At 42.6% G+C, this 27874-nt stretch overlaps 1 protein-coding gene across 1 annotated transcript in view; it reads left to right on the top strand.

The window, feature by feature from the left end:
* The window catches only part of PREP (prolyl endopeptidase), a 126838-nt gene that overhangs the window by 14363 nt on the left and 84601 nt on the right, over nt 1-27874 (top strand). The window contains exon 7 of the mRNA XM_088460439.1: nt 3373-3478. Within this exon, the coding sequence (XP_088316565.1) occupies nt 3373-3478 (106 nt within the window). The remainder of the gene's footprint in view (nt 1-3372; nt 3479-27874) is intronic.

Genomic DNA, 27874 nt, shown 5'->3' with positions numbered 1-27874 from the left:
TGATTAAAACTGCACAGGACATTTGTTCCGATAAGAACTTTTCTTTGCTCTGTGAGAACTTCTGGGTTTATGACCCAGGAGTCCTTCTGCGCATGTGCGGTAGATCGAGTTGCCTATCAGGAACCAGCTCCAGAAAGTGTCCCTTCCGGACCTTAATTCTTATGGGGAATCTGGTCAGACCTCTGAAAAACTGCATTTTCTGAGGTGTGACAGCATTTTTGAGGCTTGTGCATCCTGCCCCCTATGTGATGTTGTACCGATTATCCATACCATGTCAAATCTCTTTGTCTTAACACAATGATTGTGACATTGGTTTATATTTTAATCAAAACACTTAAGCTTGCAAACCATTATCAAAGTTACTCATTTTTGTGAGACAACTTACTACATTGCTTTAGACCTAAATGAAATCTAGTTAAAATCCTATGCACTGACCTCTCAATTGTCCATCCAGCTTACTAAAGGTTATTGTGTGTGGCTCACCATGTACCGTGTTTCCCCGATAATAAGACACTGTCTTATTTTTTTTTTTTTGGTCAAAAAAACACCATAGGGTTTATTTTCGGGGTAGGTCTTATTTTAATTAACATTGACAGCAGTGCCCCTTATGCAGGCCCCCTTGTAGAAGTACCCCTTATGCAGGCCCCCTGTAGCAGTGCCCCTTATGCAGCCCCCCTGTAGCAGTGTCCCTTATGCAGCCGCTCTTGTACGGTAGCAGTGCCGCTTATGCAGACCCCCCCTGTAGCAGTGTCCCTTATGCAGCCTCCCTTATTGCAGTGCAAGGCCCCCTGTAATTGATCCCCCACCCACCAGTACAATACGGTACTTACCTGACTCGTCGCCGTCCGGGATATTCCTCTCACTTGTTCGCTGACTGGATCTAACATGATTCAGCAGGCATGGCCGCGCAGGATCCTTAGCGCGTGGGTGACGTCACCCACGCACTGCATGACTGGGAACACTGGCCTCTGAAGCGTTCCCAGCTCAAAATGGGGATTTTGTTAGGTCTTATTTTCGGGGTAGGGCTTATTTTGGACCGGGTTTCAAAAGTAAGGGTAGGTCTTATTTTTGGGGTAGGTCTTATTATTGGGGAAACACTGTACCTCTTTTATTTATGCTTATGTCCACATTCACCCAAACAACAATTACCTGCAGTGCACTACACTACACTATAATATCCTATTAAATACTCTACCTTTTTTTCCCCTGCAGTTAAACTGCACTCTTCTGCTAATTTATCATTCGAATAGTTTGTTGTCATCAAGGATTTACTTTCCTTATCTTTCTTATTGACCATTTTACCACAACATACTATAAAATGTGTGTACTATTTTATTTGTCCAGCAGGTGGAGCGTGCATGCTGGATCTGCTTGCTAACATTTTTGTGGTTTACTACTCTTTGTGTCCATATTTACAATTTCTGTGATGCAGACTTATCGGTTTCATTATACTCACTTTATCATGTTTCGTAGACTTTAATTCTATTTTATCAGCTATTTGGTTTTATACTTCATTATATAAATGCATTTGTCTAGATGCCAGATCCTAATGTTAGGAGGCAGATTATATATACTTGGTATCAGTGCCAAACTAACTTCTAAAAAGGCAAGTATCACTTTGTTCTCACCACAGTTGGTATCACATTTTATACAGTAATTAATCCATTACAGATCACCTAATGCAGGTATTGCATTAATTCTGTCACATTACATTACCATATATTTTATGGGATGTAGTCATGTTGTCGACCATTACAATGTTGACACCATATTGTTGAATGTTATGTCTACATGTTTAAATTTTGACATTGCAAAATGTTGACACATGAAATGTAGACCTGGTCAAAATATAGACAATCTAAATGTTAGGGGTGGGATTAAGGCTAGGCTTAAAATTGGGAGACAATATTATGAGCCAGTTGATATTTGGTATGTGTCGACATTATGACCACGTCAACATAATGACTGTTGACATTGTGATGGTCAACAAATCAGACCAGACCCAAATCTTGAAATTGAAATATTAGGTATATTGAAACATTAATGTTTCTCTTTAAATGTTTAATACATATTATTGTGTGTAATTCTGTGTGTGTTTTGCAAGCTGTTTTGATAGAAGAATGTAGTTTTGTCAGACTGATCTTATCCTTTTTGTATGGATTTTCAAGGGTTAAGGCGTTTGTGAAGACTAACATACGTCTAATTGGCCTTTCCTAAATGATGTCCCCTGGGAATACCTGCATAAAGCTTGACCTAGTACTAAAGCCAGCAATTCTGTATCCTGATCAGGGATCTCGAGGCTTTGGAATAATTTATAGAGAATAAAATAAAAATAATCCTCCTCTGCTTGCTCCACATTCCCAGTATGTTCAGATGTATGCAACATCCATAGCTTCTTATGAAATCGTCAGATATATGCCACCTATCTCTGTCATCAGACAGATAAAAAGGCTGCTCACTCTAGGGAAATTGGAAATATCATTCATGTTCAGACATTGCCTATGAACTCATAATAAAAAGTTATATATTTCTTGTGAAATGTAAAAATTGATTTTCTAGGTGTCTGCATTCACTTCAAAAGAACAAATGCAGCACATTTTATGTTTTAATATAGTTATTTAAAAAAAAAAATGTTAAACCACGTTATTTAATCAGTCTTTGTATACTTCGTGTTCATTTTCCTACTGTTTTGTAAGGTCCATTTGTCTGCTTGTCTTTAAAGACCAAAGATAACAAAGCCTTTCGTGTGTTCTGTTTATAACCTGCAACTTGACAGGTGCTGGAAATAAATTTGCACACATTAAGACTTTTGAAGAAAAACTATTTCCTTTTTTAAAATAGCCACTATTTTTTTGATTTCACAAATAAAAAGTAGACCATAGTGGAAGGCAGTAAAATGAGTTGTACAGTATACTCTTAAGTATTGGCAAAGAGCAGCGCTCAAGATTTGTATTGCCACCTAATAGTCCTGAAAGTATATTTACTGTATAATTGTGATTACAGAATTCCTTGTGCATCAGCCTCTCATTTACAGAGCCAACCATTGTAAGCTGAACCAGGGGCAGCTCAAAGATGAAATGGCCTTGTAATATTCTAATATTCTAAAATATTCCCAGTATATATACTAAAGTGCAGATATTTAGAAGTGGAGATGTTGCCCATAGCAACCAATCAGATTCTACTTCACATTAATCTAGCACCTTATAGTATATAATATGCTAGAACCTGATTGGTTGCTATGGGCAACATCTCCACTTCTAAAAACCGCACTTTAGTAAATATACCCCTAAGGTTTGCCATTGAGTTGAGGCATGTATATGAATGCTTTGTATTCAGATGTATTCTTCTTTTCAACCATCTCCATCCCTTTAGGTGTCTGATGATGGTCGATATGTAATATTGTCTATACGAGAGGGCTGCGATCCAGTTAATCGTTTATGGTTTTGCGATCTGCACCAGCAGCCAAATGGTATTACTGGTGAGTAATGTGCTTTACTTTCAGGTAATGTATTTAATGTGCACTTTTCAGTTATTTGTTCTTTTTTCTTTAACCTTTCAGCGCAAAATTACTTTTGTTACATAAATTTAAATAGATAAATGTGATTATTTTTGTAAATCTTCTGCTGGTCTGTTATATTACATATGGTACTATTCATTTAAGTAGACAGGCTCCTTCTCCTGGACATAATACTGGCATGTGCTTAATCACCCATGCACTAAGTAGGATAAAGGAAAGCAGCGGGGGCTGATCCTTCAGTGGCCTAGCACAATGTAACCTGCAGATCACCACTTTTATTTTTATAAATCCGTTGCCTTTTCCGCATTAAAATGCTTTTACCCTGTCACTGCAACTGTAAATTAGGTCATTATCTCATGTACGTGAACGGAAAGTGAATATAGCTGTAATTGTGCAAGCCAAAACATTTCCTGTACTGATTGCTTGTTTAACATTGAGCTCTTTTGTCTGTATAAGATTTGATTCTCATGGATATTTAAATAATTATTTGGTGCATTTTGTTGAGCCAAAGGAAGAATATGAATGTTTAAAATATTTTTGTCTGTTACAAAATAAAAAACTCAGAGGAAAGAGAATGTAATCTGAGAACTGTCCTGACATAAATGGCAGGTTCTTGGTTAAATATTGAGCTCCATTTGTCTGTTGGCATGAATTGTCTAAACCCAGCTTTAGGAGGAGTTGTGGAAGTGTTTTTTTTTATTTTTTTATTTGGGCAGCCCACTACTCAGAAAGAAAGCCCTAACTGTTAAAGTAAATAAGCATGTGTGTAAATATTGGCACAGCTATGCTTCACAATTACCCCCCTCCTCTGTGTGTGGAGAACATGGTTAAAAAGTTTGCACTTAAAGGCTTGGATAAGGATGTATTGCTGTAAGGAATAACCCTCCAGCAGTTAAGATACTTATTAATTTATCTGGTGCATAATCAGCTTGCTAATAGTTGTGTATTCATGATTACTACTTCAAAATCGGTAAGCTTTCTACTGTGTATTCTGATACAGATCTTGGAAAAACTAAAAAACAAAACATAGTATATACTTTTTTTGCAGTGGTGCAAAGAGATAGTGTTTGATCAGGAGGGGTAGTGCAGATAGGTAATGGTGAGTATGCAGGGGTCAGGGAGGAAATGCAGAGAGTGAGTGTTTGGTAAGGTTGGATGAGAGGGGTAGTGCAGATAAGTAGTGGTAAGCATGGAGGAGTCCGAGGTATTGGTGAGCCACCCAGTAACCTTTGCAATGCTGGTCAGTTGTGGGTAAATGAGACAACTACACATGTACTAACATTATGCCACACTGTAGTGCCCCATATTATGCCAGTGTATTGCATCTACATTATACTGCACTGTAGTGCCCACACTATGCCACTACATTATGCCAAACTGTGTACTCCTCTGAAGAAACGGCATTCTCAGGCAGCGGCAGAGCAACAGTCAGTCTCAAAATAAATCACTCCCATGAGGCTGTGCTGCTGCTGATCTTCAGGATCAGAGGAGCATGTGATGGGCTCCTCCAATCAGAGCTCAGCACATGCCACTCTGCAGAGACTACTGGGATTTATTACCCAGTAGTGCAGTGTTGACTGCAGTGTGCTCTGGTCCTCTGCGTGTAGCTGCCGGCCAGGTCAGTCACAGCTGTGATGCACTTGCATTGCAGCCTGCTCTAGTGGACGGCTCCGTATGCCGCGCCCTCCCCCAATAGAGGGTGTGGCTACAAATCAGGGGGGCCCACCCAGATTTCACCGAATCGCCGGTGGCCCAGTTCGAGCCTGGTTAGAGTTAGCCTATGGGAGGGAAGGGTTAGGATTAGGGCAGGGGTGGCCAAAGCATTGATCGACTGGATGACCACGTACACTCGACCGGTAAATTACGGTGACGTGCAGCAGCAGGCAATAAGAAACATACTTATTCTTATTGGATGATGCTGACCTGAACCTTAAGAAAAAAGGATTTACTACTAACTGCGCTCTCCCCTTTTTTTTTTTTTTTTTTATTAAATCTGCAGTTAGTAGAAAATCCTTTTTTCCTAAGATACCCAGATCCTTCTGCAGCAGGTGTCAAACACTTGGCAATATAATATTATGTTTGGAGTAGCGATCTCAGACACTTGGGGTATCTGAGATCGCTACTCCACGCATATTCTATTCCCAAGTGTTTGACACCTGCTGCTGAAGGATCACATTTATACACTGGGAGATGATTTGTATATTTTCACTTATATGGTTGTTAAGATCTATACAGATTGCTATATTTATATTTTTCTTAGCCTGTCCAGACCAATTTTTATCCTATATTTATTGTTTGAAATTATTTCTTAATTCAGTGTGATATTTTGATGCAATAAATGTACAAATGTTTACTTAGCGCTATTTTTGAATTTTCATTATTTAATGATTGGTTTTCAGTACCATTTATTTTATATTTACTTCATATGATTCAAATTTTATAATTGTCGACACGTTGAATGTCAACAAAATATACCCAACACGCACACAGTCCCCACCGCTCTTTGGGACTGATGGGGACAGTTGAATCTATTTATTTTTCTCCCCCTTAGTTGCCATTGGCTGCGGGGAGAGAGAGTGGGATTCATCCTCTGCAGTCTTATTGTATATGAGCCTGATTCAGAATTGTACGCTATTGCCACCGCAGCTGCGATTCCTATTCAGCTGTTGTGCAAATATCGCAGCCGCCGGGATATGTGTTGTCACCCACCGGCATCTTTGCAAATCCAAGTATCTCCGTACAAAAACGCAGCATCAGTCGCAGATCATTCGATGTTAGCAGGCCTGAGTAACTCTAAGGTCGCGCAGAAGTGCTACAGGAAATGAGACGCCGTGGCCATGTTTACTGCGTACTGGATTGTAGGCGCAGGATGTGACACGCCCCCAAAACAGTTGTGACACTTTTTTAGCCACCACTCCCCGTCACCTCCCCAAACACTCCCTGCCTGTCAATCACACTGCAAGTAAATGGTCTGCAAGAGACTATGGTAATGTACCTTGACGAATGTGCTGTGCGACTCAGACGCATGCGCAGACGGCCGACAATCGCTAAACCACGAAAACATTGGCATGGCATGCAACTCTGAATCATGCCCCATGTGGGGGACGAGCCCTACTTGTTATCCACAACGAAGTGGTTTAATAGTGTGATGCAGAAAATTATTTTCAATGTGAATCATTAGTCATCCAAATATACTCAGAAGGTGGATACTTGCAAACATATCTTTATATGCCATCTTTCTAATGTTAGATGTTTTGATAATGGTGTCCATTTATGGTCTACTTAAATAAAAGCAATCAATAGTGCACAGGTTCTCAAACTCAGCCCTCAGGACCCCAAACAGTGCATGTTTTCCAGGTCTCACAGAATCACAAGTTAAATAATTGGCTCCACCTGTGGATAATGTGTCAGTGAGTAATGAATACACCTGTGCACCTGCTGGGTGACCTGTATAACGTGACCTGTGTGGGGTCCTGAGGACAGAGTTTGAGAACCACTGCAATAGTGCAATAACATTTGTACATCATAGATTGAATAAAAAGAGTAGACCGTCAAATGTGGTAGGAAAAAATTTAGTTGTCAGTGCAGAGTGCTGAAGTTGTCTCATACCACTTCATCACCTCTCCCTGCATGCTGTCTGCTTGGGAGACTGACAGTCGGGATGCCGGCTGTCAAAATACAGACAGTGGCATCCCGATGCTCAGAATCCCGACGGGCTAGGTAAGTATCGTAGCCCTCCCCCCTTCACCCCCTATATTGACTACATCCCATTTTGAATACTGAACATCGTCTTTGGTGATGCAAGTCTTACTACTTTTCTACCCTCTATACTTTATATGTATGTATGTGTTTGTGTATATATACATTCACAAATGTGTAATATTTTGAAGATGGGCATGTGCAAATGTAATTTTCTCTTTAAAACCTGACTCTATTGTTGGTATAAATTAGAATACTTGTGGCACAGAAATCTGCTGTCATCTCTTTCTCTAATAGCTTTTATTGAGGCTAGTACAGAGATGTTTAACATTTTTAACCTTTTATAGCGCCTCCTACACATCCATGCATTCACAAGGGGATATGTGTGCAGGTAACTCTTCGGTCAAGCATATTGCTATAAAACCTGAAAAGTTATCGTGCTCTGATTTGGTTTGTTTCTGGAACAAATTTCATTTTGTGCTGTAATGCTCACTGGGGTGTTTTATCCTTGAATTTGATATGAAGTGCGCTGTTCCGGAGCTGTTTCTTGTGTGTATTTAACTGACGTTTACTGAGCCAGTAGGGATCTATGGAATCATGTGCTTGTTCATATAATTCTCACTGCCATTTAAAGACTTTCCTTTGGTTTTGTCATTTCATGACAAAATATGATAATTGAAATCCATTAAAGGAGAAAATTGGATTCTATCCCTACTGATGCTTTACATTATGAATTTTTCACTTCCTTGGTGCCTGTTGGGAAGCGTTTTAATTTTCATGTTTGAGTTTGTTTTTTCTTTTCACTGAAAACCAATTGAAAAATAAAATGAAAAAAAAAAAAACGCACAAAACTTCAATGAATTATTTACTCGGAATGCAATACAAAATGGTATTCATTAATATTGGATTACATTTAAAATATATGGTTGAAATGTCATTCACATTGGTGAGTAAAACTAATTTTTAAGAATATATAGCGGCTTCATTTTTAGCTGCCTATATGATCTATTTTTATATACTGTAGCAGACGCGTATCTATAATGAGTGCAGGGTGTGCGATGCACATGGGTCCAGGGGGGCATACACCGCACACTCTGCACCCATTTATGAAATACCTCTCTAGTCTCGCGTCACTGTACATATCGCCTTGAAAATGGCCGCTGTGGAGACCCAGTAGATAAATCACCAGGAAAATGGCTGCCGCTCCAATTCCCCGGTGACCTGCGCATGTGCAGTAGACTCTGGCATAGCACTAGAGTCTATTCTAGAGCCCGGAGTCTGCTGCGCTCAGTGCGCTGCCGGGTGGAGTGGATGGAGCCTGCACACAGGCCTCCTCCTCTCCTAATACACCCCTGATCAGTAGTATGTCTAAGCAAATCCGTGGCTTTCATGTATTATTCCTATCCTACATGACTATGTATTTCTTAGTTCATAAGGCAGCATATGACTCTCCTCTGTGTGCATTTTTTAATCATGAAATTATTGGTGCGCAAATAAAATAATGAAAGGGTCATTATGTAAAAAAAACAAACACGAAATATGTTTAAAATAGAAGCCGGAGACAATTTTGGGTGTTGTCGGTAGAAATGTTCCAACTCAAACTTCAAAATATAAATAAAAACTTATTATATTATGTAATAATCAGTGTTTGCATTAGCCCTTGTACATGCATCTTATGCATCTCTGGACATATGAGCCTGATCATTATCTTATAGAAAAGAAATGCTAAACAGGAATAGAATACCAGTAAAGTGTTTGTTCTCTATACTGAGAACAATAAGGTATTTTTCCGGGTTAAAATAAAACTTTGACTGCATAGTGATGTTAGTGTCCTTTCGTCCAGACTGATCTGTGTAAGTACAGATGTGCCCTATTACACCTTTCCTTTTTTGGTGCCAAGTGCGTGAAATGCCTGACTCTACTTAGACACTCAGCTACTTTTTCCAGAATTTTGCATCTTATTTCACGGTCTATGAAGTAACTAATAGTGTATGTATGTATATATGTGTGTGTGTAAAAAAAACAAACATGCGAACAGCAGGCAAGTGGGATGATCCTGGACTCTCCCTGGATTTATGTGGGGTGTAATAACTCTGTTTATTTCTGTGTTGGAGTCTTCCTTTCCTTCTTCCCCATGACTGATATCACTCGCTAATTCTGACCTGGAATAGGACCTGCATTCCTCTGCCTTCCATGCAGCTTGTATAGGATTCATGGCAAGCTATATACTTTCACTGTTACAGACTTGTCTATGGGTCTTCCACTCCCAGAGCAATCCGCTCTAATAGTCTTGCATATTTGCCTGCTGGACTGACTGCCTTCTCCACTAGTCTTTGTTAGGACAGCATTCTCTATGAGACTAATGAATAACTGCCTCAAATAGGGGAAATCAATTAGCCGCGAAAAATAGCATATTGTGCGAATTTGTACTTATCACGCTATCCTATTAACTGTGGTTTTCGCGGGTGTTAATCCTCCATAACATAAAGTCGCAAAAAGTTTTCACCGCCTCCTGAGCAGCTGAAAAGTTGGGGAAAATCCCTATTTCAAGGTAAAAATGTCGGGACTCTGGGTCTAATTCAGCAGGGTTTGCAAATGCAACTACGTACTCAGATCAGGCGATTATTAGCCATTGACCATATGTGTTTAAAACGCACTGCGATCGTAATGCGATTACACACGCACAGAGAAATCCATCGCAGAGTGAGTGACAGGCTGAGAGTATTTGGGGGCGGTAACGGGGGAAGTGGTTGGTAAAATACAGGCGTGCCTGTCCGTTTGAACGCCGTTGCTTGGGCGTACATAAATTAGCCATTGCTTAAGCAGCTTGAGAGCCCACGGCGTGCAACAGGACTTGCAATATCTGCGGCTGGTCAGAACTGGTGTAAGCCTAGGCAAAACTAGACATTTGGTAACGGATGGTCCCAGTTCCAACCCCTCGCCAGAACTTGTGTTACTTTGGAAGTTAGCCACACTATTTCATGACCATTAGTTAGGCATCAAAGATATTTAGCCTAATACCTATTATCAGGTTACCCTTTCTGACGCTTTGTTGTGGTGAATGGTGAGGGCCTAAGGGGTTGTCTAGTCCTCCAGGAGCTTTAGTATTCTGATAGAGTGAAATAACATGTAGATGCTTTTTTTAACACTCCTCCAGGTGCTATGAGCTGCTTGTCTGGCACATTGTGGGGAAGGGCGGATCTGCATTGTTAAAGAAAAAAAACTAGATGTACTAAGGGGTATAGCAATGGTGGAAGCAGGTGTGGGTGGGGGGGGAGATGTCAATATTATTAGTGGAGGCCCCCCACAAATTGGCTGCCCTAGTGCTCCTACAAGCATAATTTTGGCCCTGGGCCCAACGCAAACATTTGTGGGGCTAGCAAACCATAACAATACATCTAGCATACCAGTGACCCGCATTCAAAACGTACAGCATCCCTGTAATCGCCATACAATACACACCACATCCCAGTAACTGCAATACAATACCTCAATATAGGCTTTAAACTACGTATGTGGTAAAACACTCCAATAATCCAAACAACATCTTAGATAACTCACATATGGAAATATATAACAGTAAAAAAGTCCTAAAAGCCCTCTTTGCCTATTATATCACATCCTGCACACTTGCACAGTAAGTACCCTTTACAAGAGTATATAAAACACTATAAACAATGAATATCACATTTACATCAAAATATATTCACACGGATGTTTAAAATCCACAGTCCTTATTAATGTATGATCAGCGGTGGCTCCTACCCTCTTAGAGGAGGGGGGCTCCCGCCGCCAAAAAGACTCACCCCGTGGGGGACTCACCGCTGGAGTAGCTACTGGCCTGGTCTCCGCACCTGCACAATCGATGTGATATGCGCACTAGCGGCGGAGACCCGTGCATGCGCACTAGCGGCGGAGAGCCGCACATGCGCATTTTCACCGACTTCCAAAGGGCTGCATCTTCTGCAGCCCCTAGGAGCCGGGTAGGGCTGGCTGAAAGACAGAGTAGCGTCTTCCTCCTGGAAGCCACTCTCTGCAATAACAGCCCGGACTGGCAGTACCAGGGGGAGGAGACACTTCCTCCTGAGACTGCCTGTTGTGTATCTGACTGGCAGACGGCGCTCCAATAGGAAGCCACTGCCAGTCAGTGTAGAGAGTGCAGTCACGGTCTGCACTGACAACACTGAGGTGCCGGATTTTACTGTGGCGTTCTGCAGCATAATGATGGAGCGACATGGACATAATGATGCAGATATGACTGTGGCAGAAGACTCAAGGACACCTGCATCTGCGTCTGACTCAGGCCCTAAGTATACTTAAAAAGATGGATCCATACTGAATACACACACACACGTTAAGGGACCCGGCATCAATTAATTCAGTCTGCTTTCCCACTCCACCCCATCTCACCCCCTCTCTGTGCGCTGCTCTGCACACTTCTCTCTGATGCTTGTTCCATCACCCCTGCTCCGGCCAGTCTCCCAAGAAGTAGGAGCCATTGGACAGGCACTGTGTGTATGTTGTAGACTGTGTAAAAATATCATAATTCTCATGGGTTTATTTTTTTATTTTGGGACATTGAGGGAGGGTGAAAATAGTGTCACTGTGAGTGAGTGACAGGCTGAAGTTGAGTGACCAGAATACTGAGGGTGGATTGAAGTATAGTCTGTGAAAGTCTTGTTGCAGAAGGCTGATCGCACTGAGTGAGAAAATATGTGGGTCCCAGGGACCCGCCACTTTAAAAATATGGGGTACTCCCTGACCATTTTTGGGTCCCATCATAATTTATGCTTTAGACCTCCCCATATACCATTCAAACCTGCCCACATACCCCTAGGATACTCATCTGATACACCAAATAGCATCTGTTTTGTACCTAGAGTTAAGACTGCAGTCCCCATTGACAATAATGGGAACTGAAGCCTGCTGCGGTAGTTAGCCCTCTGCAGGAGATTTCTGTGAAATCTTCTGCATTACTGTTCTTACTGTACATAGTGGTGATACATAAAACTATGCAGAACCTGTAATTTCAGCATAACTTTATGAAAAACCATGAACCAATACATACATTTTAAAAAGATACTTAAAAGATTTGTTCTCTTACCTTTGAACAAACATGCTTAAGGAATTATTTGCGTCTAGCTGTGCATTCTTCTGTCATAGAAACATAGAATTTGACGGCAGATAAGAACCACTTGGCCCATCTAGTCTGCCCCATTTTTAGCATATTGTTACCTCAACCCTTATTGATCCTTATGTCTATCCCATGCATGTTTAAATTGCTCTACTGTCTTAGCCTCTACCACCTCTGATGGGAGGCTATTCCACTTGTCCACTACCCTTTCTGTGAAGTAATTTTTCCTCAAATTTCCCCTGAACCTACCACCCTCCAGTTTCAGAACATGTACTCTTGTTCTAATACTTATTTTTTTGAAGAATGTTTCCTTCCTTTACCTTGTTAAATCCCTTTTATATATTTGAATGTTTCTATCATGTCCCCCCTTTCTCTTCTCTGCTCCAAACTATACATATTAAGATCTTTGTCTTTCCTGGTACGTTTTGTGGTGTAGACCTTGCACCATTTTAGTTGCCCTTCTTTGTACAATCTCTAATGTATTAATATCCTTCTGGAGATATGGCCTCCAGAACTGAACACAGTATTCGAGATGAGGATGTACCAATGACCTATACAGTGGTATTATCACTTCTTTCTTTCTGCTACTGATTCCTCTCCCTATGCAACCAAGCATCTGACTTGCCTTCCTCATTGCTTCGTTACAATGTTTGCTTGCCTTTAAGTCACCTGAAATAGTGACTTCTAGATCCCTTTCCTCTTCAGTAGTTTCCAGTATAGTGCCATTAATACTATATTTAGCCTTTGGATTTTTGAGACCCAAGTGCATGATCTTGCATTTTTTGGCATTAAACTGTAGTTGCCACATTCTTGACCATTCCTCTAGTCTACGAAGATCATCAATCATTTGTTTTACCCCTCCTGGTATGTCTACCCTGTTGCATACCTTTGTGTCATCTGCAAAAAGGCATAGTTTCCCTTTAATACCATTTGCAATGTCACAAATAAAGATATTAAAAAGCACTGGTCCAAGTACAGATCCCTGAGGTACTACACTGGTAACATTTCCCTCTTGAGACTGCACTCCGTTTACTACAACTCTCTGTTTCCTATCCTGCAGCCATGATCTTATCCATTCAACTATCTTTGTATCCAATCCCATGCTTTCCAGTTTATTTAACAGTCTGCGATCTGTCCTTTTTATTCTGTGGGAGCTGGATGGGGGCCGCTGCGCTCATGCTGCAGGTCCATTTTGCTCCTTGTCTTGATGTGTAGGAGGTGGGAAGCCAAGGCCAGGTGTAGGAGGTGGGAAGCCGAGGCCAGGTGTAGGAGGTGGGAATCCGAGACCGGGTGTAGGAGGTGGGAATCCGAGACCAGGTGTAGGAGGTGGGAAGCCGGTGACAGGAGGATTCGGAGAGGGGAGCTAGGGGTAGGCAGGGACAAGAAAAGGGGCTGGTTGCCACCGGGTATTAGAGGGGAATGAGAGCCACAAAGAGGAGGAGGTGGAGGTGAGCAGAGGTTAAGAGAAGTAGGCAGGGATAGGAGAAGGGGCTGGATGCCACCGGGTATTAGAGGTGGAGGGGAGCCGGGGATTAGAGCCGGCGAGGCCCAGGTATGCTGCGGTACTCTCACCCTCATTCGCAGCAGCCACCTGGCAGGCTGTTCAAAAACAGGCTGACACTTTAGCCTATGACCGCGCTGGCCTCAGGCAGGGGAAACAAGAGTCTGGGGGCGGGGCTTCACATCTCCACTGTGCTTTTGGCTGGACATAGAGAGGGGGCGTGGCCACGCATCTGCACTATCCTATTTGCAATAGACAGCCACCGCGCTCATGCAAATAACAGCGGCCGGCCCAAGGTGTTAAAATGGGACCTGGCAGTGGTGCATCCAGTCGCTCTGTTCCTTGGCTGCCCCTTCTGCTCTTGACTGTACAGAGTTCACTGTGAATAGACTCCCGGGTCACGTGGAGTGGTGATCGGGCGAACCAATATGTAAATGCCTGCCTCTGAGTTTCTATTCAGACAGGCATGTAGCACACTGCCTGTGCTTGGTCCATGTCAGAGGGTGCCGGGCAGGAGTGTAATGCTGCAGGTCTTCCGCTTCGTTGGCTACAGGGAAAGTAAACAGAGGTGTTATGGCTTGGCAGGTGTATATGTATACCCGTGCAGGTCTGCATTTGTTTATAATTCTGCAAACACCCCATTACTATACTCTGCTTGCGTTACAATGCCCCTTCACTCCTCCGTCTCTACATGAGCTGGGTCTCTGGCTCCGCCTCCAAATAGCAGGTATGGCGGCAGCGAATAATTTTTCCTCCAGTTTTGAAGGGTTAGACAGGGTAGGTTCCTATTGGCTGCAGCGTACAACATCTCAGCCGACTCAGGAGCCAGGGATTGGCCGCAGCGGAACGCCTCCCCGGGGACCCACCCATTCTGCAAAAGTGTGTGTGTGTGTGTATGTATATATATATATGTATATATGTGTGTGTGTGTGTGTGTGTGTGTGTGTGTGTGTATATATATGTATATATGTGTGTATATATATATATATATATATATATATATATATATATATATTATATCTCAATATTGCTCTACACTTGATTAATGAAATTTATTGATCACATAACCACTATATATCCCTGGTGTCCTGTCCATAAATGAGTAAACTAATAGAATAGTAAAAACAACAGAGGACGGCACTCTGGGACTTAAAGTAATAAATATGTATTTCAAATAACAGTCACAAATTTAATTTGTTTCGTTGGTCTCAAACACAGTCATTAGGGAGAAAAGAAAATGTAAAGTAACCAAAAGACCCACACTTACCCGATACAAGTAGACGTTCCTTCACCATGTGAATCCACTTTATTGACCAAGTATACAGCCGTATACTGGGAATTTAGCTCTGGTTTACTGTACGCCAAGAACTCGCATAAATAACAACTTACAATACAGTCATATAACAATACATAAAAGAAAAATATCCTATGCCGCGGAGGTACAGTAAATGAGATTTCATTTATGGCGGTCTGGCTAATGGGTGATCTAGTTTCGCATATAGGTGTAAATGCTGCGTGACTGGCCAATGTGCGTCGATGGTGCCGATGTTTACACAGAAGAGCGAGGTTGGACGGATATTGGAAGGAAGCATTGGGCATCGTTATGGCGGATGAGCTTTGGCAGGCATTAACATATTTTGTCTGCTGCGTTTCATCCAAAATCGATCCATACTGAATCAGTTCCTTGGTTCAGAAACACCGGGACACCCTCCTTAATGACTAATTAGGCAAAAATAAGTTTTTAATCATATTAATATGGGCAATAATGACGTGTAATTTTTGGGGTGAAAAAAATGCAGGAAAATAGGTTAATTGATGTGGGACAGGTATGAGGGTGCTGTATGAACGGGAAAGGTGATTTTTATATTGCAGGTTGGTGTTAGACACATTATGAAAGGGTTTTTTTTTTTCTTCGTGTTTTTAAATGACACACATCTATATACCTATAGATATTTTTATGCACCCCCAATTTAAAAAGCACATTTATTTTACCAAAAAAACACTTTCTATCATTATATAAATATGCATAGAACAGTCATTTGACATAATTTAAAAACCCCAAATACTTTTAATAGGGCCACTAATACACTTAGATATTGTTATCCTATTTTACTTTGACTTATTTTGAGGTACAGGCAGATTTCCCCATTTTCTCCTTTACTTATCGCGGGTAAAACTAGGAAGAATTTTCACGTGAATGCCGCATCACGACTTTTGGAATTGAATTGCGCATAGACGCGATAATCGCACGCAAAAGGTGCAAAACCTTAGTTCGCAAAAAAAAAAAAATTACCACATTATTCCGCCCAATTGAATTCTCCTCTAAAAGTGGTAAAGTCTCTCTACTCTCCTGGCTGGTAGTAAGAATTTCTCGCATTCAGGCTGTAGGGTATGGGGTATATTTAATAGAGTGCAGGTTTTTAGAAGCGGAGATGTTGCCAATAGCAACCAGTCCGATTCTAACTATCTTCTTGAAGGTGCTAGATAAATGTTAAATATAATCTGGTTGCTATGGGCAACATCTCCACTTCTAAAAACCCGCACTTTAGTACATATACCCCCGTGTCTTCTACCTTTACTTTCTCTCTGCTCCGCCCATCAACTTCAGGACTCAAGCTTTCACCAAACTTCTTTTGCTGTGCACTCCTTTCCCTTTAGCTGGCTTAGTGGTAGCTTGTTCCTGGTGATTGGGACCTCTCTGAGTAGAACTGCCAACACGCTTTCTACACTCATTCTTTCTGCTTCTCTTTCTGTGATATATACAGGAACAGATGTCACTTCCTGTCTTCTCACAGCTATTCAGTACCCAAGGTTGTCTTAAGGCTCATACACACTAGACGATAAAGTGGACGATAACGATATTGCTATCATTTATAGCGTTCATATCGTCAAATATGTTTGAACAATATCGTTCACGTTGCGTCCTCCCGTGGATCCTTAACGTTGTCTTCCATCGCCCGAGCTTGCAGGACAACCTGATGATGTCGTCAGGCACTGCAAGTTCGGGGATGTGCAGGGTGAAGTCACTGAACGATATCGTTCAGTGTGTATGCCCAATGTCGTTTGCCCGGGAGAGCCTGGACAAACAAGACCAAACACTTAACGATATCACTCATGGAGCATATCGTTAAGTCTGTATCTGCCTTAATACTACTGTCTGGAACTGCATCCACCATGTCACTAAACACCTTGGACCCACCCCTATCCCTTTGGAAAGCACTGGGTCCAGAAGTTTAATATGTATTTTCTTTATTGCTGTATAAATGTAGTTTGGTAAATGGTAAAGCAATTCCTGCAAAATATTGTGGACCTGAGGTGTTTTAGCTGTGCACTCAGTTGATCATAAGAATGATTCAAGTGTTTTCAAATGCTATGTATTTCATAATGTGACAACTTTATTTTCACAGTGCTATAGTATTACAAAGAAAAAGATTACTGCTAAATATTTCTGCTCCATTTAGTAATATATACTATGCAATATGTCGTTCATACAGCTGATAAATGACATATCGCATAGTGCATCTGTCCATGCGTACAGACGATATGTCTGTGAACGTCGTTCCTACTTCACAGACGATACAGATATATAGTCACATCTGCTTGTGTGTACGGGTGACACCGACCACCATACACTGGAACCATCAACACTAACATCATAACTGGGCGGACAAATTTAAATGCCTGCCCAGTTGTAATATCAGGCCAGACATATCAAGCGGCCGATTGGTAAGTGGTATAGCTAGGTCGGCCAAGTTTGTATCCAGCTTTAGTCGCATTAAATGCTAGTGTGAGTACGATATTGAGGAATACAATACTTTAACTTTTAAGAAACGTAACTAGAGCTCATCATCACCTGTGTCCTATGCATGTGTATGCGCTGTAAATTGTTCCAATATTGGGATCATTGATCCAGATGCAAATTAACCTTTCTTCTTTAGGGTCTGCAGAATCTACCTTGGGGGTATGTAGAGGTAACGATCCATTGCACTAAACAGCTGCTAGCTTTGCAGCTCCCATAATGCATCGGTCCTCCTCCCTATATATCCTGCCTCCAGCCACAGGCATTCAGGTTTTTTTTGTTTGGTGTGCAGCAAGTATCCAGACGCACCTGTTATACAGCGGGACTGCCTAGGCAGTCCCAGGCTTCTTTTCTTTTTCTTTGAGTTCCTGAACTACCGAGTTTAGCAGTACCAGGCGCCGTTGAAGACACAGGTACTGCGACTCCTACTACCTGCGCCAGGGCCAAAAACACCAGTACTGCTATATGCCTTGAGGTTCTCGGTTGGCCTCAGCGTGGCTTAGGTAGCTCCTGTGCTGAGGTCCGGACTGCAGGTCTGGCATGGAGATGACAGGTAAATGCGTGGCAGTCCTGGCATCCGGTGTAGGAGACGCATCGGGTGCGGGTGAAGGTCTCGTGACTTTCCTCACTAAGACGATTGGGTCCTTATCGTTTGTCACCGGGGATTGGTAGTAGACGCACTAGTAAGCATCTACTACTATGAGGCCAGCGTACCCGTGCCGTCAAAATCGCAGCGCTCCTCCCCCAACCCAGACGCAACTTCTGGTACGGATTTCAGCGTCTGGCTTGCTATAATTGACCACCTCGTGGTGAGACGATTGCAGATCGCGTTTGTGTGTGTGTGTGTGTACTGCTGTAGTTGTTGGTCTCAGAAGTTGGTCGGTCTCCCTGTATACCTCTTCTTTGGGTCTGGTATATAGCACTCTATATCCTACCATTACCCCTCCAGGCTGGCTAGTTGATTCAGAGTACCATTTGCAATAGCAATTGTGCATATTTATGCATTGTATGTGACTTTAATGCTAGCTGCTGTATTTGTACTACCTTTTTGTTTCCAAACTGTCAGTTTTACCTATCACTGTGTTTCTCCTCATCCCTCTGAAAGGTGTGGGGGGTTTCATTGATAGCAGGTCACATTGCATTTATACTGTACACCTTACACCATTTATACATTTGTCATGTCTAAAGGTGTAGATGAGAAGGATGATATGCAGGTACTAAGATCATGTGTGTCTTGTTTGGCAGGCCTGTCTGAGCAGGATGTTAACCTGGATGGATTCTGTAGCCTCTGTTGTAAACCGCTACCTGTTCAGGCCAGTACATCTAGAGCTCCAATGCTAGAACCACCTGGGTGGTATCAGGCTTTGTCTCACTTAGTGGACCAAGTCGCAGATGCCCGGGCGCGGTATTTCTCCATGCTATGGGGTATTCACAGCAGTTGCATCTAATATATATATATATATATATATATATATATATATATATATATATATATTATGCCCCCCATGAATTTCTGTTGGGTTAATTCTACTGCTCACTCTAGTCAGAGTATGCCGTCGTCTATAGCTCCTCCGCAGCCAGATAGGGGCATAAGAGAGGTTCCTATCAGCTGCCTCATGATGACCCGGACTCCTCTTCAGACTCTGATACTCAGAGTTCTGGGTTTTACTCAGTAGAAGAACACAATCAGTCTCTTGTGGATGTCCACTCTCTGGAGAGAGCGGTTAGATCTGTCCTCAGTATAGAGGAAGAGGAGGTCCCGCCGACAGTCAAGGTGGTCTTTACTCGTCAAAAAGGTGGCTAAGGATTATTTTCCTCAGTCTGAATAACTGACGAATCTTATGTCTGAGGCATGGAGTACTGCTGGGAAGCATTTCCTTGCTACAAGGAATATAACCTTTCGGTACCCATTTGCACTTGGTGAGTGTAACAAATGGGAAGTTCCCCCAACGATAGACGCTCATGTCACGAGGTTGATTAAGAGCGCTACATTACCCATTCCTGCAGAATCCTCTTTAAAAGAGGTTACAGATAAGAAACTTGACAATCCTTTGAAATCAATCATTTTCATTATCTGGAGCTATTAGACCAGCTATGACTGTAGCCTGGGTAGCGAAGGCTATGGAAGAATGGACGACATCTCTGGAAAGTACTATGGCTGAGGCTACCAGAGAACAGCAGTCTTTTCAGATGCGAGAAGCAGCTGTGTATATGGAGGAAGCAGTCATTGACGCAGGTATTTTAGCTTCTAAAGTCTCTGCAACTTCAGTTGCAGCTCGAAGTTCCCTTTGGCTAAAAACCTGGAGGGCGGATGCAGGATCCGAGAAGGCTCTTGAATCTTTTGCCTTTTGCGGGGAAGGTACTGTTTGGATCAGAGCTGGATGATATTATGACTTCTCTGGCAACACCGAAGTCAGCTGAATTGCCATCTACAACTACCCCTAAGTTTAGGCAGTCGGCAGCTTGGTCCTTTCGCCCACAGAGTAGGGCGGAGGTTCAGTCTTCCTCTAGACAGTCATGCCCGCAAGACATGTCAGCCCAAGAAATCTTGGTCAAGCAAACGGCCTGCCTCCAAGCCAGACAGTAAGTCTACTGTCTGATGGGACGGGCCTCCCCCTGGGCGGTCTCAGGGTTGGAGGCCGACTTTTACAGTTTTCCCAGGCCTGGTATCGGACAACTACGGATGCCTTAGTCCGAGAGCTGGTCTCTTAGGGGTATGCCATCACATTCCTGAGGCATCCCCCTCAGAGTTTTGTGGATACAAACCTCCCTTTAGACCTGGTCAGGGCTTCGGCCTACCGGGAGTCTATTGGGGCCCTCCTGAAGTCAGGAGTCATAGTCCCCATTCCTGTGACGCAACAGGGAAAGGGTTATTTATTTGAATTTATTTCTTGTTCAAAAACCAAATGGGTAACATCGCCCTATCCTCAATCTGAAGCCTCTCAATAGGTTCATCAATGTGCCAAAATTCCGTATAGGAAACCCTACGGTCAATTATGCTGGTGATGGAGCCTGGGGATTTCATGGTCTCTCTGGACATACAGGATGCATATCTGCATGTTCCAATTGCACTATCCCACCAAAGATTTTTGAGATTGGCGGTAGATCATCAACATTACCAATTTCAGGCTCTACCCTTCGGGCTGGTCACAGCTCCTTGGGTATTTTCCAAGATAATGGCAGTCATGACAGTTTATCTCAGATGACAAGGAGTCAGGATACTGCCATATTTGGATGACCTCCTGATATTAGCACAATCTCAGGAGATGTTACAATGTCCTCTCCAGATGACCATTGTCTGCCTACAGGAGCATGGCTGGATAATAAATTGGAAAAAGGCCTCTCTCTTTCTCCAACTCAGCAGGTGGTACACTTGGGGGCGCTGCTGGATTCTCTGGGACAGAGGATTCTTCTACCAGAAGACAAGATTGTGGCACTACAGTCTCGTGTGCGTAGTCTTCTCTGCAAGCAAAGAGTGTCTGTACACTTGGCAATGCAGGTGCTGGGCTTCATGGTATCCACATTCAATATGGTGGCTTATGCCCAGTTCCACTCCAGGTCCCCTTGAATTGGATTCTGGCTCATTGGGATGGTCTGTATTATTGGATAAAGTCTCAGATGATCCACATCTCACCAGAGGTGTGACTCTCCCTCACTTGGTGGCTGGAGACTACTCATTTAAATATGGGTCGTCCGTTATGGGTCCCGGATTGGGTACTCCTCACCACAGATGCAAGCATGCGAGTCACACCTTTCAGGGAAGATGGACAGTTCAGGAAAGTCTCCTACCAATAAATATCTTGAAGTTTCGGGCAGTGCACGGAGCGCTCATAATGGCGCAGGACCTCCTACAAGGCAGGCCGGTCCAGGTTCAGTTCAACAACACGACAGCAGTGGCCTACCTCAACCATCAAGGAGGCACACGAAGTCTGGCAGCCATGAAGGAAGTGGCGGAAATTATGCTGTGGGCAGAATGCCATCTTCCGGCTATCTGGGCAATATTCATCCCAGGCATTCTTAACTGGGAAGCGGACTTCCTAAGACACCAGGACATACACGCCGCAGAATGGGCTCTTCATCCGTAGATGTTTCAACTCCTGGTGGACAAGTGGGGAGTACCGGACGTAGAACTCATGGCACCACGTCACAATCGCAAAGTTCCCAGTACGAGTCCAGGACAAGGGACCCCTCAGCCGGCTTTGTGGACGCTCTGGCGATGAGATGGGATTTCAGGTTGGCATACCCGTTTCCTCCAATCTCCCTCAGTATTATCCTGCCGCCTTCCTGCTTGAATTTTCTAATAGCCCCTGCCTGGCCCAGGAGCCATTGGTTCTCCAACCTGACATGTCTATCCATATACAGTCCACTTCCACAGCATCTATGGCCGGATCTGCTAGTGCAGGGTCCCTGCCTATATCAGGATTTACCTCGATTGGCTTTGACGGCAAGGCTGTTGAGTCTGCCGTCCTCAAGGACAATGGTTTATCGGCCTCTGTGATTCAGACAATGCTGAGGGCAAGGAAGCCCACTTCCGCCCGTATCTATCACAGAATTTGGCATTAATTTTTTCTTTGGTGTTCTCACAGAGGATATGACCCTAAGGTTTTCAAAGTCGCAAGAATACTTGCTTTTCTTCAGGCGGGATTAGACTTAGGTCTTCGCCTGGCTACCTTGAGAGTTCAGATTTCTGCATTGTCAGTTTTGTTTCAATACAGAATTGCCCCTCTGCCGGATGTTAGAACATTCTTGCAGGGGGTTCTCTGGCTGCATCCTCCATTTGTCCCTCCGGTGGCACCGTGGGATTTGACTTTGGTTCTCAGGGTATTGCAGACAGCTCCCTTTGGATACGATGGACGTAAGATGGTTAACAGCAAAGACACTCTTTCTCCTCGCCATCGCCTCGGCTCATAGATTTTCTGACTTGGCAGCTCTGTCATGTTGCTCTTCATATTTGATTTTCCATCAAAATAGAGCTGCCCTCCGTACTAAGACGGGTTACCTTCCAAAGGTGGTTTCCTGTTTCCATATAAATGAGGAGATTGTAGTTCCGGCCTTTCAGTCTTCAGACGGCCTACAGGTGAAGCTTCGCTGGGTGTGGTGTGAGCTCTTCGTATTTACGTGGATCGTACCAGCTCCATCAGGAGATAAGATTCGCTCTTTGTGTTGTATGGGTTTCACAAACGAGGTTGGCCAGCAAACAAGCAGACTTTGGCTCGCTTTGTGCGTACGACTATTTCTCAGGTCTATACACAGGCTGATCTCCCTGTTCCTAACAAGGTGACAGCACAGTCTACTCGGTCTGTCAGACCATCGTAGGTGGTTAGACATGGCGCCTCGGCTGAATAGCTCTGCAAAGGCAGCTACTTGGTCTTCTGTCAATACTTTTATCAAATTCTAGGCATTTTATACTTTTGCCTCCCAGGATGCTTCCTTTGGGCGGCGGATTCTCATCTCTGCGCAGGAGTGTCCCCACCCTTAAGGGAACTGCTTTAGGACGTCCCCAAGGTATATTCTGTGGACCCTGAAGAAGAAAATCAGAGTTATGGTATAACATAAAATCTAATTTCATTGGAGCGCCAATACTAAAAAGCTAAATACAACTTTATGATTTTTGTACAAATAAATTTAATATCCATTATATTCTACATGTTATGTAATTACTAAAGTTAAAAAAGCCTTCAATCAAAAGGACATAAATATGGACATATTTTTCAGCAATAACTGTGCAAAATCAACTCACACGGATGAATATCCAATTTAATATGGTTAATTAGAGCAGCTGACTTAATGTAAATGTATCACTAGAAAACGTATTCCAGCAAACCTACAAAAGTCACTGGTAGGTATGTACTTGCATTGGCCCAGGACGTATGGTAGCTTGGGAAGATGTATAGTGACTTGTTGCTGTGCTCCTGGTACAAAAACCATGAGTTGTATTTAGCTTTTTAGTATTGGTGCTCCAATTAAATTAGATGTTGTGTTTTTAGCTGTTTTCAGCTAAAAAAGAGAATTGGCAATTTCTCTTGGGAGCAGCCTCAACCATAAGTGGCGCACTACATTATTTATTACTCTGTACAATGGTATAACATACCTTAGATAACTTTTTCTTCGAGGTCCATAGGGTCCACAGAGCACCCTCCCTGACGCACCTGGCCTCAGTTGGGATCTGTTCTTTTGCTTTTTCCTATCACTGAATCCCTCTTCGTATGTTGTGTTTCTTGTGTGCGATGTACTTCCTTCTACACTTTCTGTCTCTTGCCGTTAGGCTTGTTTACAAACTGCCTGTGGCTGGAGGCAGGGTATATAGGGAGGAGGACCGATGCATGCTGGGAGCTGCAAGCTAGAAGCTGTTTGGAGCAATGGATCGTTACCACTACATACCCCCAAGGTAGATTCTGTGGACCCTATGGACCTCGAAGAAAAAGAGTTATCTATAGTATGTTATACCATAACTCTGATTTTACCTTTTACATACTATCACGCCATAATATCTATCATTATTGATGCAGGGGATATTCCCACGAGTAAGATGTGAACTGATTAATTTCTTAAGATTAATAGCTGAATGACTTTGCATGAGGTATAACAGTCTAGTGTTCATTCTAGCACCCTGCACCTGTCACCATCCGTTCAGTTCCTCTTTCCTGTCTGGGGTGTTGCTCTCTGCTCTGGTATATCACGGGTAGTTTTGGCATGTGAAAGTAGTTCACAACCTATTGGAGGTTGGACATGCCTAATATAGATTAATGGTGGCTTGGTGTGGTTCTTCAGTGGCCGGCTGGCAGCTATAAAGTCATATTTCAAGTACATGGTGGAAGGGGTCATGTTGGATGGTGACTGACTTATGGTTTGTTTACACTGCAGTAAATATATATTAAAAAAAAAGTGTGTAATAAAATAACTAAAAATTCTCTTTGGTTTGATTCTGTGGCTTACATATAGTAAATTATCATGTTTCAACAAATTATTATGGCCTTTATGTCTAAAAACAAAACAAACTTGTTTGGTTCAGCGGGAAGTAGCATGGATTCACTGTTGTAATACAAATAACTGCATTATACATGTGTTTTAACTATATATCTTTTATTGTTAAACATTAGGTTTTTATGCATTTTCCTGGTGCTCCGAGTGCCGTCACACACAGGTTTTGCTTGGCAAAACAAAGGAAGTGATCGTGTGGGCAGAATGCCAAGCGTGATAATTAAATTTTTTCTTTTCTTTTGTCAACGCTTCACATTGCACTGCACCAACAATATTGTGCATGGAGCCCACAGCAGGTGGACCTGTGTGCTTTAAATGGCAGTTTTTAGTCCCAGTCCAGTGAGTGAGGGCCTTGTAAAGGCTGCATACAGGTGAGGTCTCTTAAAGCTAATTGACTTGACCTTTAGCAGAAGTGCTGATTTAAGTAAGTGCTAATGAGTTTGCTGTTGTTGGTGTTGAATATCACCTGTTGCCTATAATAAGTATTGCATCAGTACCTCATATGTAGTTATCAGTGTTTATGGTGAATTGCCACCTGTAATCTGTATCTAATATTGCAATGGAACCTCACATGTTGCAGTTATCCGTATTGATGGTGCATTGTCACGTGTCGCCTGTAGCTGGTCATGCAGCGGATCCTTAGTGATGTCATCTCTAGGTTCACAAAAAATAAATAAATAATTTGTATGCACAATGGTAACTTGTTTATTTATTTTGTGCCATTGAGTAGTAGGGCTTGGGTATGATATGTCGACATTCATCATGTAGATGTTAGAAAGTTGACGTATCATCACTGGTGGCCCAGCGGTGATTTACCTTCTCTCAACAGCTTCAGTGGCTCCAGCTGCATCTTCTGGGTCTTGGCGGTCATGTGACCGTAACTTCTGGGTCAGACCTCCGTTTCTCCCCTAATCCTCCCTCTAGTACCTAACCTTAAACCCCCTCCTTCCACAGCTTATGGTGCATACACACGGTCAGATTTTTCCTTCAGATATGAACGATAACGATTTAAAAATCGTTCAGTCGTTCATATCTGAAGGAAAATCGTTCATATCTGACATGCCTGAACAATGGACGATCAACGATGCGCGTTCCCGATGGTCAGATAACGATTTCTGACATCTGATGTGTTTGCAGTCAGACTTGGACGATTCCATTCATTTTAATGCAGTCAAAAATCGTTCAATCGTTCAAATCGTTCAAAACTTTGGTCAAATCGTTCAATCGTTCAATCGTTCATCTGATAAGTCTGACAAATCTGACCGTGTGTATGCTCCAATAACCATAACTTTCCCTGCAGCCTAACCCCTACCACCTGCAGCCTTACCAAATATTGACATTCAGACTATGTTGACACATGGTCTGTCAGCATTTTATCAATATCGACATTGTCACAGTCAACCATTTGACTACATCCTGAATGGTAGCATTAAGATCAGACATGCAGATGTGGTGATTACTAATTAAGGAAAGCCTTGTAAATAAGTAATTGCAATAGATCATTAACAGTTTGTGTTTATCACAATACGGTAATATAATACTCACTTATGTGACCTTCTGCTCTGAGCAGTGTCATGTTCTACAGTGTGATGTGAAATGTATTTTCCTGCTCCAAAATGCATGGCGAGCCGTAGTTTATGCTTTATAATCTTTTCTTTATCGATGTGGTGTTCCAGATTTCATTTTCTCTTTGGCTATAACACAGATTTATTAGACTGCTTTTGCTGGATAACTTCATCTTATAACCCTCTTTAACTGCTGGAACACTGTTATTGGCCGGTATTTGATTCCGCTTTGTCAGCAAGACAGAAAATGAAATAAATGATACTTGACTTTATGTGCAGTATCTTAATTTTATTGATATTTTGACCTTTTCAGCATTTTAATATACTACTATACTGCATTTGTTAATTCTATAACCTGTAACCTATAATATTGGGTTTGTGAATTATGTTTGCATGTTCATTTGCTTTAAGGCAGTTCTATGAAGAGCCTCATGGTCACTGTGTACTGGTTACAATATATAAACCTATTTAAGGTGCTTCTTTTCTCTTAACTTCCAGATTTCAATTTATTTTGTAGCGTTCCTGTTAAGCTGTTTTAGTGGGACACCGTGCCCTGCCCGATTTTAAAAGGGCAGAATGCACCCTGCCATTTTGGCGGCGCCCCGCTAAAACAAAATGGTGGCCGCAGTGTCCCATGGGTGGAAAAAATAGCATTGCGGCAATCACCTCCAGTGAATAGATGCCATGCGCACAGCATCTATTCACAGAGAGAGGAGAGCTTGGGGGCAGCCTGGACATGCTGGGCACTCCCCCGAGAGTAATTAACAGGGTGCGCTTCTTAAAGACACGCCCCTTTTCTCGTGGTCACACCACCTTTTTGGGCGCACACTAGAATGCCTTTTCTAGGTCCAGCACCCTGCCCGGCGCTGGGCCTAGAGTGAACACTATTTTGTATGAGAAATTAGTGACTAAAATGTAGGTTTTTAAGGGCATATGTACTAAAAATATTGTGAAACTGCCGCAATTGTTTTCATTGTACATCACAGACGGGCACATTTTTTTACATGATTATCCTATGTGCTAAATGAAACTTGTAGGGACAGCGATAGCGCTATCCACTGTCCCTGCGAGTTACATTCCCGGGGTATCGCAGAAGACTTTCACCATGTTAGATTCAGGAGCCAGATGGAGGCTGTGAGAATGCCTTCATAGGCATAAAGCGGCTTACTTATCTGAGGATGGTATGATTAAAGGGAACCAAACTATAAAAAGCTTTGCTTTTCAGCCTTTGGTACATAGGGGTCTGACTGCAGTCCCCATTGACTTGGGGACTACAGCATTAGTTAGCATTAGTTAGCCTTTTGTAGGAGATTTCTGTGAAATCTCCTGTATTAGGCTACTGTTAAAAAGCTGGGATACATCAAATTATGCATAAACTGCAATTTTTGCATAATTTCATGAAAACCCAGCTAGATAAATATCATTGCAATTAGGTGCGAAAAGTCAGTTTCTGCAGTAAAGTTTCGCTGGTGACGCCATTTCAATTCCAAAGACTTTTCGCCGGTGCGGAAAGTCAATGCATTGGAATAGGCGAAAAAGAATCTCCTACGAAAGCTGTCGAAATAAAGTGCAGAATTGGGGTTTTGGGGTGCAAACCTGCGGGAACCACCCTGCACCACTGCAGAGCACTGTGCGGGCGGGACAGCGTGTAGCTGCGTGACCTATGATGCCATGCCAC

The sequence above is a fragment of the Taudactylus pleione genome, unplaced genomic scaffold, assembly GCF_031769625.1.
Source record: "Taudactylus pleione unplaced genomic scaffold, aTauple2 ptg000046l, whole genome shotgun sequence".
Classification (NCBI taxonomy): Eukaryota; Metazoa; Chordata; class Amphibia; order Anura; family Myobatrachidae; genus Taudactylus; species Taudactylus pleione.
Note: the sequence above shows the minus strand (reverse complement) of the source record. Positions and strands in the feature narration are given on the sequence as shown.